Source organism: Mesitornis unicolor, unplaced genomic scaffold, assembly GCF_000695765.1.
Source record: "Mesitornis unicolor isolate BGI_N332 unplaced genomic scaffold, ASM69576v1 scaffold49686, whole genome shotgun sequence".
Lineage (NCBI taxonomy): Eukaryota > Metazoa > Chordata > Aves > Mesitornithiformes > Mesitornithidae > Mesitornis > Mesitornis unicolor.
The window spans coordinates 1-12,458 of NW_010189859.1; the positions used below are offsets into that span (position 1 = coordinate 1).

Consider the following 12,458-nt stretch of genomic DNA (forward strand, 5'->3'; position numbering starts at 1 on the left):
CAGGAGGCCGATGGCACCCTGGACTGCATCAGCATGGCCCTGACCTGCACCTTCAATCGCTGGGGCACGCTGCTCGCCGTGGGCTGCAACGACGGGCGCATCGTCATCTGGGACTTCCTCACCAGGGGCATCGCCAAAATCATCAGCGCCCACATTCACCCCGTCTGCTCGCTGTGGTGAGGACGGGCTCGGTTTTGCTCAGAAGGGCTGACTGCAGTGTTCAGTTATCATTGAGCTCGTGTCCTGTGCACCGGGTGTGAAAGGTTGTTCCCATTTGTGTTAGAGTTTATCCAGGGGTGTGTGAGCATCAGGTGCGCTGATGTCCTGCCAGCTCTTAGCACCTGGGTGTGTTGATTGCTGAAACGCCAGCCCGTTGCAGGATGTTCAGCTGCATTTGAGGGTAGTTTCCTTTGAGAGAGTTTGAAAATGTGTTCTGCCTGTTAAGTTTGTGGATGCTTGTGCTCAAAGGTTGTTTTTCAGGCTAATGGATTTATGTTTAAACTTCGGTCTGGTAATTTTAAACTGGTGGCAGGTGTGTGTTTCACATGTGTGAGGAGTAACTTGTGCTTGGGTGATCTGTCGTTACTGCAGCTGGAGTCGAGATGGTCACAAACTGGTGAGTGCTTCCACCGATAACATCGTGTCGCAGTGGGACGTGCTCTCTGGAGACTGCGACCAGAGATTTCGGTTTCCTTCGCCTATCTTGAAAGTTCAGTACCACCCTCGAGACCAGTAAGTCCTGTAAAACACCGCTGAACGCTCTTGTTTTGGTACAACTGCTCTCGTTTTGGTAGAACTGTTCTTATTTTGACGTAACTAATGATTATAAAAATGTTTTTGTTGTAGTTTGCAAAGTGTTTCTAACCCAGTAAGTGCCATTGGCGCATCTTCTTTTTGCGATTGGAGCCCTCACTGGATTTGCTGTGGCTTTTTTTATTATGAAAATATCAGGAAGGGAGGAGAGTAAACAGGAGAATAGTTCTGTGTATATAGCAATGTTTATGAGAACGTTGTGTTGAGTTCCCAAATCACTGCAGGAACTTGGGGAAGGAAAGAAAGGAAATGAAAGCAAAACCATCGTAACGTTGTGCTGCAATTAAAGTAACAGAGATGAAATCAAATAATAAAAATCCAGAGGCATTCTGCATTTCTTGATACAGGCTGAGATTTTTTTCTCACTTCTAAACGTGGGAGCTTTTCCCAGAGGGGAACCTGCTGACTGTTCTTTTGCGCTTTGCAGAAACAGAGTTCTGGTTTGTCCCATGAAGTCGGCGCCGGTGATGCTGACGCTGTCGGACTCCAAACACGTTGTCCTGCCCGTGGATGATGATTCGGATCTCAACGTTGTGGCCTCCTTTGACAGGCGAGGGGAGTACATTTACACAGGCAACGCCAAGGGGAAGGTGAGACGTCAGCAAGCGGCACTGGATGCCATAGCTTTAATTACTGCCTGTCTTTATCAAGATGCTTAACGTTTCTGGGTTGTGTTCTTTGTTTTAATACACAAATAAGGCCTCTTGAGTGTCTCCTGAATAATTGATACTGCGCTGATATGATCTTTTGAGTAAAGCATCACGCTTCCTCTCTGAAGATCTCTAACTGGAGTGCTTTGTCTGAGTTGGGTCTTGGTGGTGCTGTTGTCTTTGTGTTTGTTGGATCCTTTTCCAGCATAAATAAACCCATGTTTATGTCACAGAACTGCTGCAGAAACTGTCGTAGAAACGATGGCTGCAGAATCCCAACTACCCGTGTGTAAATTGCTGAGGCTTCTGTTGTCAGGGTTGTAGCTGATGTGAAAGGCACCGAAAGGGGAGTGAGTTATAACAAAGACACTGATTGGCTTCCGTCTCCTTGATCTTCAGATCCTGGTCTTAAAAACAGACACTCAGGATCTTGTGGCTTCCTTCAGAGTGACAACTGGAACCAGCAACACCACAGCTATTAAATCCATTGAATTTGCTCGGAAAGGAAGGTCAGTCACTTCATTTACCAAGTGGTGTCTTTAAAGATGAATTGAAAACGATGGGGTAGATCGACAGAGCACACAAGGCCTTAAAACCCTCACAACTCTCATGGAACTTACTCTGATTATTTTTATTTTCTTAGTCTTTTAACGCAATGCGTGTTCTGTGCCCTCCTTCCTGCAGCTGCTTTTTAATAAACACAGCTGACCGGATAATCAGGGTGTACGATGGCCGTGAAATTCTCACCTGTGGGCGAGACGGGGAGCCAGAGCCGATGCAGAAGCTGCAGGATTTAGTGAACAGGTAAGAGGCAGCAGAATGGTCAGCCTGGCTTGAAAAGGGGAGGTCTGTGTGCCTCACTAATGGGTAGCTCAGTATCTTACTCAGTGTAAAGCACAGATGCTTTCATTTGAAACCCGTCTGTCGCACTTCGACTTGAAGTTTAAATATTATCCGTGGATGGGAGTTCGTAAGGTGTCAGTTTGAGGACAAAGCCCTCCCTCCTGCATGCTGTGCTGTTGAGCTGGTTAACCTGGGGCGCTGTCTCTGCACGCAGGACGCCGTGGAAGAAGTGCTGCTTCTCGGGTGACGGCGAATACATCGTGGCAGGGTCAGCGCGGCAGCACGCCCTGTACATCTGGGAGAAGAGCATTGGAAACCTGGTGAAAATCCTGCACGGGACCAGGGGAGAGCTGCTCTTGGATGTAGCAGTAAGAAAACTGCCTGCTGTTGCTGCGTTTCTTGCTGTTTTGAAAACTAAGCTTGCTTGATTCCATTTACCAATGAAGCTCCTCTTCTCTCTTTTAATAAATCCAGTGGCATCCTGTCCGACCGATCATAGCATCTATTTCCAGTGGTGTTGTGTCAATATGGGCTCAGAATCAAGTGGTAAGCATTTTACATCATGTTCTTAGGAGGATTCCCCAGTGGTCTCCATCCTGGTCGGCTGAATGATTGCACACTGAAATCCCTTATGAAATCATTCAACAAACGTAGGTTCACCTGCCTACCTCGACACGTTTGCCACCGTGTTGAATGTGGGGAGGGTTCTCCTTGCTCGGTTGTTGAATTAGTTAAGCTTTGCACTAAAGTCTTAAATGTCATCACATGGACACTTTATGCTGGAATGGTGTCCTGAATATGTCTTATGAGTGCAGGAAATCTGAGGGAACCAAAGCTGAGGTGGCTAAATGTGAACACAGCTTTGTTGTATGATGTAAACTGCGATATTTAAGGAATAAATTTTTCAGTAGCAACTAACTCGTGCACTTTCTAATTTACCATATGACTGTGGACCCAAATGAGGCTCAGTTTTTTTGTGATCCTGCATGTGGCTTGGGGATTTTAATGCAGAATGAGTTTGTAATTACGTGAGTCCTCACTGTGGCTGCTGTTCCTTTGCATAAGGTAAAAGTAATTCTGCATTTGTGTTTAGGAAAACTGGAGTGCCTTTGCGCCTGACTTCAAAGAGCTGGATGAGAATGTGGAATACGAAGAGAGAGAGTCAGAGTTTGACATTGAAGATGAAGATAAGAGTGAACCAGAGCAGACAGGTACTGCATAAACTGTGTTTCTGCTTAGCAGATAGTTTGTAGTCAGAGCATAGTGAAAATTAAAACTGGTGGTCACAGGTGTTAAATTACAAAACAGGAGTGGATGAATGAAGATGTAGGAACTACCACAGTGTGATTCCTGTCAATTGAGATGAAGTTTTGTTACAAAGGCCTCCCCTCTCCCGTGCATGTTCAAGCAGAAAGCAGTAGCAGCAAACAGCCGTATGTGTGGCACTGGTGAGGCCGCACCTCGAGTGCTGTGTTCAGTTCTGGGCCCCTCACTGTAAGAAGGATGTTGAGATTCTGGAGTGTGTTCAGAGAAGAGCCACAAGGATGGGGAGGGCTCTGGAGAACAAGCCTGATGAGGAGCGGCTGAGGGAACTGGGCTTGTTTAGCCTGGAGAAGAGAAGGCTGAGGGGAGACCTCATCACCACCTCCAACTGCCTCAAGGGAGCTTGTAGAGAGGTGCGTGCTGGTCTCTTCTCCCAGGTGATGGGGGATAGAACAAGGGGAAACGGCCCCAAGCTGTGCCAAGGGAGGTTCAGGTTAGAGATAAGGAGGAAGTTCTTTCCTGAGAGGGTCGTCAGAAGCTGGACCAGGCTGCCCAGGGAGGTGGTGGAGTCACCATCCCTGGATGTGTTTAAAGAGCGGGTAGATGAGGTACTTAAGGATATGGTTTAGGGGGTAGACAGGAGCGGTTGGACGTGATGATCTCAGAGGGCTTTTCCAACTGAGCCATTCTGTGACTCTGTGTGTGTGTGTGGGCTTGCTCTCGGCAGCAGCGGTGCCCAATTCGAATCGGTAGCAGCGCAACGTGGCCACTTGGTGGCGCCAGCAAATCGCGCGCTGTGACGGGCCGGTGTTAAACGGGAAAGAGCTGGGGCCTGGGCCCAGCGCACCACAGAGCTCTGCTCATCGCCAGGCCTTGCAGCACTTCCCACGTTTGGATTAATCGTTGTTTAGCAGCTTGTAATATTCAGATGTAACTTTGGCTTGTGAGAGTTAAGCATTAAAGTCAACTTCATCAGGTTTAGGACTAGTCTAGTGAAAACAAACATTTAGAAGATTTAAAGTCTTTTATCTGGCTTTATTACCATCTTTTGTAACAATAGAGTATTAGAACACAGAAAAGGAAAATAAAAACCTGATGGATTTCAGAGGAAGCACTTTAGGTTTGTTTTCTGCTTTAATTCTCACTTCTGCATGCTCAGACATTTAAGCACAGTCAGTCCCATTCTTTCTAAGTAATTTGTTCTTATCCTTACTGTCTTTAATTCTTCCTTCCCTGGTTCTCAGGTGCTGATGCTGCAGAAGATGAAGAAGTGGATGTAACTAGCGTGGATCCCATTGCTGCCTTCTGTAGCAGGTGAAAGAATATTTTGTTTAAAGTACCAATACAGAATGTGTGCTAATGTTCCCTGTATGTTACAGTAACCCCTAGTTTTAAATGAAAGCCATTTTTGTTCCTTCACAGCGATGAAGAACTGGAGGACTCCAAGGCTCTGCTGTACTTACCCATTGCTCCAGAAGTGGAAGATCCAGAAGAAAACCCCTATGGACCTCCACCAGATGCGGTTCAGAGCTCTTTGACCGATGAGGGATTAGGCTCTGAGAAGAAGAGGCAGTCGTCCTCTGATGGACCTCAGGCACCAAAGAAGAAGCCCAAAACCACCAACATTGAACTACAAGGAGTACCTAATGATGGTGCGTAGCAGCTGCCGTTGTTTTAGTGCCTGTTTTGCATCTGAGATGGTTTTTAGCTTTGCCTTGGCTTTGTCTGAAGACCAGAAGTTCAGAAGCTCACTCCTTCATTTTCTCCTTCCTTTGAAGTCACTTCTAACAGTTATTACTAGCCCCCAACTCTGCAAATTTGCTGGTATTTTGCAAGCTGGGATTGAGTAAAGGCATCCTGAAACTGCCATTTTAATGCTGTTTGTAGCTGACACCAAGGGCTGTGTTTGCTGGCAGAAGCATTTTAAGGGATAGCTCACTTTGGTGACACGTTGTCTCTCCACAGAAGTCCATCCGCTGCTGGGTGTGAAGGGAGATGGTAAATCCAAGAAGAAGCAAGCAGGCAGGCCTAAAGGATCAAAAGGTAAAGACAAAGATTCTCCATTTAAACCGAAACTCTACAAAGGGGACAGAGGTGCTTTACCTCTGGAAGGAGCAGCGAAGGGTAAAGTGCAGGCGGAGCTGGGACAGCCCTTGACAGGTAAGGAACCCAGCGTGAGCGGCGTTGCCTTGCTTGGTGGCCTTGCTTTGTACAGACCCTGACTTAACACAGGCAGAGCGTTTTGTCTCCCCCAGTGGCACTTGCTCACTAAATGTTTGGCTGCCGTCAAGAATAGGCAAGATTTCACATTTATTTTAAGTGGAAGTGCTTTCAAAATGTGTAATAAAACCGATATCCCTGCCTGTGTTGCTGCATATAAAAAGCTTGGAGGGTTTTTAGTAGACATTGAGCACTATTTCTTTTGATAACTTTAATCTTTTCGATACCTTCCGTCGGATCTTACATAAACAGTCATAATTGGGTTTGGTGGGTCGATTTTTGAGGGGGAAAAATGTAAATAGTGAAGGATTCCGGAGCAGAAATGGACTTTTTGTGCCATCAATACTAGGCAGAGCGATGAAGAGCAGAGAATGCCATCAGCAGAACTAGGAAATGGAGCGTTGATAATGGTCTGTGTGATAATGAACCCTGAGAGAGATTCAGGAGCTCAGCTTTCTGTTTCCAGCTGTACAGGAGCCTTAGTTGAATTCCAGAAAGCTGTAAATACAGATAGGTTTTGGTGGACTTTTTTGGGTTTTTGTGGTCATACTTTGGCTGTGTATTAAACCAGGATTGCTGTGGTCACCTTGCTGGGGCCCGGACGTGGTCTCAGGCTGTTTCCTGTCTCATTTGCTAATTCAGCTTCTTATCTGGGAGAAGTGCACTAAAGAAACTAAGTGCAGTGAAGTTTCAAGTGCAGTGAAGACACCATGTGCTTGGATTAAGCGGTGTGGACTCCTATTCTTTATTTATTTATTTTAGATTGTATTGAAGAACTCAGGGTTGATATATAAACAAAGTCACGGTGTAATCGATGGATCAAATTCTGCATTTCCTTGAGCTCAGCAGCTGCTGCTGTGGGTTTTAGACCGTACAGAAGTGATTTCATCCGCCCCTTCCTTCCCTCGCTGCTGCTCCTGTGCTGCCCACCTTGCTCCTTGGCCTTCCTGCTCGGCTCCTGTTGTGTTGCTTGTGCGGGTGCTGATAATTGCTGTCTGCAGGAAAGAAGGGAGTGGGGTAAAGGAAACTGAGTCTGTACATGGAAAAACCTGGTAGATGCTTTCTGAGCTTCCATGTAATCCTTCCATGCTGTGCCTTGCAAAGCCCTGAAATCAGACAGCCAGGAATAGCTGCACTTGTTTGTACTCTGGGAGGTGCTGAGTAGTTTCCAGTGTCAGATTTACAGGAGAAGGGGGTTCTCTCTGGGCTTATCGCTTCATTGGGGGCACCCAGGGTGTTTTAAAGTACCACAGTAAGGAATGAGCTGGGTTGTGTCTTTGCTGGCATCTGTTCACATCCTGACCCTCTCGTGCCGTGCTGGGTGGATGAGGCCAGTTCGAAGACCAAATGAGTGTGACCATTGGTATCACCAGCAGCCCTGTTGGTTGCTTTCTCTTACACACTGCTAATTAACATCACCACATGTCAAAGATAGAAATGAGAAAGCATCCTGCACTGGACACCTCACAGTGTGACTTCCAGAACAAACTTCAGTCATTTGCTGAAAAAACCAATGCTGGGTATTTTGACTTCTCCGTGTTTAAGCAGCTGTGTAAGCAGCCTGTTTTCAGAGTAGTTTTAATAGCAAGTGTTTTTGTTCAGCTTTGTCAAGGGGTGTTTATGGAGCTTTGTTATGAACTTGTTTTACTAATCTACCTGTGTAGACAGATCTCTGTGTGCTGTCATCTTGCAGCTTGTGGTCGCTGTTGCATTGGTCTGTTCTGAGAGCTGGGAAAATAATTCCTCCTTTAACACTTTTCAAATGAAACAGTGTTCTAGACAGAATCCTTTCTGTCTAGAAATCCGTATTTGGGAGGAATTTTTAGTTAGCTTTGGCTTTTGGACACTGTACAATGGAAATTCTCTTTTCTTACTAACAGATGGGTTTAGCCCCACGTTCCCTACTTGCTTTACCCATCTATGGGAGGTGGTAGAGCTTTCTAAAATGTGCGTTCAGTCTTTGTTGCCTCTGAGTACTCTGATGTGTTTTTCCATGCTGGTGTTCTTTAGCCTGATTGAGCTATAGGTAAATAATCAATATTGCTGTGGTGGGCCTCTGTCTCTGGTTGGGATCTGTTGCTGTGCTTCCTTCTGCAGTGCTCTTGACTTGAGAGGATCTCATGGATCTCAGTGTTTCAGCACAAACAAACTGAGAAGCCGGATCCATTTTATAGCTTTAGAATAAAATCTTGCAGCAGTCTGGTTGAACTCAAACGTAGGTGGAATTTGTTGTTTGCAGTTGTGGTTTTGCTCTGAGATTTTGGGATTGATGAATCAAAAGATTTTACACCAGGTAAGTTTGCTTGCGGCTTTGTGGAGTGAAACCTCCGAGTCCCATCGCTGCCGTGTCTGTACCTGTGATCCCAACTGCAGAAATACTGGAGATTAATTTGTCACAGGCAGTGTCCTGGTGGTTGTGTCTCATTGTGTAAAGAGTGGCTTTATCTAGAAAACCTCTGGTTTTTTTCTGGAAGTGCTGCCGTACTTGGTGGTCTCTGGTTGCTGGTGACATCCGTTGCAGGCTGGTTACTCATTTTTCACCTGTCTCTGATCTCTTTAGCAGGTGGTGCAATCTCAGAACTGTTATGAAGACGTTCTTCTTTATCTTCCTGTATTCTTTCCTATATTGGCTCCGTGTTGTGGAAAACAGACGAAGTGCTCAGTCAGAGCGGACTGACGGATGCAGCAGACTTGTTCATGGATTCAGGGAGTGACTTTTGTAAGGCATGAACATGGAAGAGGAAGTGGCCTTCGTTGCTCCTTCAGCAGGCGGTGGAAGATGCTGGCGCTCAGGTCGTGCGATTTGCAAAGAGACTGGACTGGACTGCCTCTGTGTTGACAAATACACGTGTCTGTAAAGCGAGCTGGTACCCGGCACTGCCACTCCAGAGCTTATCAGCCCTTGGCTTTCACACATTTTTTTTGTTCTTGGATCACAGAATACCCCAAGTGTGTATTTCCATTCCCGATGCTGTTTGTGTATCTGCAAACCTCCCTTTCTTTCTGTTAAGTTTTCATGTGGTGAGCTGTAAGTCCTCCTGTGCCCTGCGTTACCTCCCAGCTCTGCTGCTGGCTCCGTGTGGCGGCTCCTGCGCTGCCGTGCTTGGTGAAACGCTGCTGCTGCTGCTGCTCGTGTGCCAGGTTTGAGCTCATCTCCAGTGGGCAGAGATCTGATGTGAAGAATCAGGACACCCTCTGAGGCCTGCAAAGAGTGAACCTGCGTATTGTGAATATTTTAGGTGTGAAGGATGGCTCTGCTTCTGGGAAAAGGAACAAATCAGAGTAGCTCGAGATAAAATCCTTTATTTAATATGCTTTTTTCCAGCCTGTGTTGGCAGATTCTGTCCTTGCACGTGTCTTTATTTGGTCTCTTTCCTGTGAGGTGCTGCACCAGAAGCAATTGGTTTCCTCCTTAGCTGGTAGGCACTGGCAATTAGAGAGAAAACAGAACCAGTATTTCTCTGAACTGAAACAACAGTTTTTCAGGTTTTTGCCCCCAGCTTCTGGATCAGGAGTAGAAAAACAAATGCTGACAGCTTATTCCCAGCCATACTTTAACCTTTTATTCCTTAAAGACGGTTGTGATGCTTTCCTTGTGGGAATGGGAAGAGGCACTTCTCTGTCTGGTACCTCCAGCCTGGCATTCTCTGTGCTGGACCAACCGCCTGGTAAAAGGAAGTTTCCATTCCTAACGCCCCTCCTTTTACAGACTTTTATAGTTCCTGTGCAGTTACTTCCAGTTTTTCCCCAGACTGAGATTGTCACCACGTATTTGAATTGTCAAAGGATCCTGCTGACATCAGAAGCGAAGAAGAGGAGTCATAAAGAGGCTTATTGCTTTGCGGTCGGAAGGATGCAGTAGTTGCATGAGATACGAACATGCGAAGAGAGGAGAAGTTTTAAATCAGAGTTTTTCATTTCCGGCTCTGGCGCAGTGCTTCCTTTAATGAAATTCATTCCCATGTGTGCAGTACTGGTTTTCTCTGCTCCTCCTGCTCGCAGGGTGACTCACGTCTGTCCTGGAGCGCTGTTAACTCCACTCGTGTGTGGCGCGGCCGACCCCACGAGCTCTAAAAGATGCACAGGTTCTTGATCATTTTACAGCCTATGATTTGCCACAGACCCCAGCCTCTGTGTCTGTTAAAACCCCTCTGTACAGTGTACATGTCCTTGGTTCGTTGTCTTCCATTTCTGTCTGATTTTTTTGGTATCTGTAGTTTTGTACCATATTTGTCGGATACTGGCTTGATGGTAGTGTATAGCAGTGCTGTCAGTTTTGTGTCTGTAAATAAAGAGGTTGGTTTTATTTCCTAAAGTCAATGGGTCCGTCTCGGCTTTTCCACCCTTTTCTGTTGTGGTGATGTTTAGGAAAGCTGCAGTACAGCTCTGCTGCGAACACAACGTGTTGAGCCTTCCCACAGCTGGTGGGGTTTACTTGGTTGTTTTTTAGTGTGGTGTTTGGTTGATAATCTCATTTTCAAGAGACAGGAGCAGATCTGTAGCCCAAGAAAAGCCCGGGCACACCGAGACAGGCGCACAGGGGGAGCTGGACACGAAGCATGCTGGGTGCACCAGGGAAACTGGATGTGGAAAATACATACACCAGATCTTCAGAAGTCTTCACTTTAATACATTAAGAGTTGTTAGGAAGAGAAGTACGGATATTCATTAATCAAAAATAGGTCACTTTTTTGGTTGTGTGGTTTTTCTAATGAGGAACTTTTAAAGTGCGTTGTTCTTCCGGGCCACTTGAGCACTAAGTGAGCTGTGCTGGGTGTTGGAGTGGTTCCTGCTTTCCAGATGCACCGACTGAAGGTGGCTTTTTGCAGTCGGTGGCTGTGACGCAGAGCACAGGGCTCGGGTTTGCTGTTGAATCCAATCTGAGATGAGCAGCGGCTGCCCAGAGCCCAGTCCATGCTTTAGTGCCGGGTCCTCACCTCGGAGGATCCCTGGGCTCAGACTGGGGGGGTTCCCCAGTTCCAAGCTCTGGGGCCGTGTTCTGACCTGACTGTGACATCACCCTGGGGACTCCTGAGCCCTCGCAGAGATGGATCCGTCCACAGTCAAACACCAACACTGCTCGGCTTCCCCTGGCTGCCAGCGCCACCAGACCCCAGAGGCTGAAACCGTGTTTTCATCATCTCGGTAATCTGGGGAGTACTTCAGATTTTGGGGTATGTACATATGAGGTGGATCTGCGCTGCTGCTGCGTAAGGAATTGGGATTTCCTTGTGCTCAACAGTAGCGGTTGCTTGTTTAAAAGTTTAGTAGGGAAATTGAACTGGAACAGTACCTTTTTACAGTGGAAATTCATCTAAAATGGTATGTAAGATCTAACAGAGAAGGGAGGACTTCATCTTTTTTAGAATTGTCAAATAGATCCGCATTGCTGGAATACAGCGAATTAAAACGTTGTGCTGCCCCGTTACAAGAGCTGCAACTCGTGATTCACCCTGACCAACGCAGTAACACGCTGCATCTTCTTCAGCAGCGCTGGACTTCAAGCTGGTCTTTTTAAGGACTTTTCCTAACGAGCTGTGTCTGAAGATGCTGGGGGGGGGGTTCAGAAACACTTGGTCTGAAGGTTTGCAAAGAGCGACTTGTGGCTGCGGTGCTTTGTGACCTCTGAATCTGCCCAGCTTTAGAAAGCAGCGCGTCTGATGGATAACCCCGACATGGACACCCTGGGGAAAAGCCGCGTCCTCGGGGCGTTGCTTTGCGCGTCCTACCTGCCGCTGGTGTTTTCCGTTCAAAATGTCACCATCCCAGCCGAGCTGAAGTCGGTCGTGGGCAAAGTGGCGGTCAACGCCACCTCCTGCAGCGTCACCTGTGGCCTGGGCTTCAAGGTGGAGGAGATGTGCGTGGTGACGCCGTCGGGGGAGAGGATGAACTGCACCCTGCGCAGGACCGACTGCCTGATGGGCTGGGACTGCGGGCTGCTCCACTTCACCGTCCCCGCGGGCAGGCCCTTCCGCTTCAGCTGCCGGATCTCGCACGCGGCCGGCGTCGGTCACCGAGCCTACAGCTACACGTGGACGCACGCCCACGGCATCATCACCACCAACGACGTCCTGTTCAGGCCTTTGCGATACCCCGGCTCGGTCATCAGGTTCTCCTCCACCGAGGAGTCCCACGCGGGCACTTACAGGTGCGACGTGCGGATGGCCAAGACGTTCAGAGTCGTCAAGAGGATCTACTTTGGGGTCAGCGTCATCCACAGCGACTTGGTGGATCTGAACTTTAAAAAGTCCTTGACCTGGGAGCAGAAGTTAGCAGCCAGCAAGGAGGAAGGAGACATGGGAAGCGGCACCTATGAGGAGGCGCAAGAAAAGCGGCCTTTTTGGCAAGAAAAGACGTTTCATGAGGGGTTGATGGGCGTTGGAAGCGGCGTGGCTGCGGGTGCCCTGCTGAGCATGGCTCTCTTCTGCTTGCTGAAGATTTCGAGGAGAGCTGCACTGTAACAAACTGAGGTTGAATGCAGTTCCCTGTCTCTGTCTTTGCTGGTATTGATGCAGATATCGCCGTGATGTTTGTATTCTATTTTTCTGGCTGATGCAGTTCATTTCCCAAGGCTGGTAAGTCAGCACAGGGCTGCAGAACCAGAGCTGGAGGCGAGTTTGCCTCTGCATTGTGCACAAGGGCGGTGTGGGACGGTGGAGACAGGAGCTG

General features: G+C 47.6%; 2 protein-coding genes across 2 annotated transcripts; both read left to right on the forward strand.

Annotated features, from left to right (window-relative positions):
- Positions 1-7: 7 nt before the first annotated feature.
- On the forward strand, positions 8-8,378 carry RBBP5 (retinoblastoma binding protein 5). Its single transcript, XM_010186196.1, has 12 exons — positions 8-176; positions 592-732; positions 1,241-1,403; positions 1,863-1,972; positions 2,148-2,267; positions 2,521-2,674; positions 2,781-2,852; positions 3,400-3,517; positions 4,814-4,883; positions 4,992-5,221; positions 5,535-5,729; positions 8,353-8,378. Exons 1-12 carry the CDS (start codon positions 34-36, stop codon positions 8,376-8,378), a joined length of 1,542 nt encoding a protein of 513 aa, XP_010184498.1. The 5' UTR covers positions 8-33.
- A 3,086-nt stretch (positions 8,379-11,464) lies between these two features.
- Positions 11,465-12,250, forward strand: TMEM81 (transmembrane protein 81). The gene has a single exon (XM_010186197.1). It carries the CDS (start codon positions 11,465-11,467, stop codon positions 12,248-12,250), a length of 786 nt encoding a protein of 261 aa, XP_010184499.1.
- The last annotated feature ends 208 nt before the right edge of the window (positions 12,251-12,458 follow it).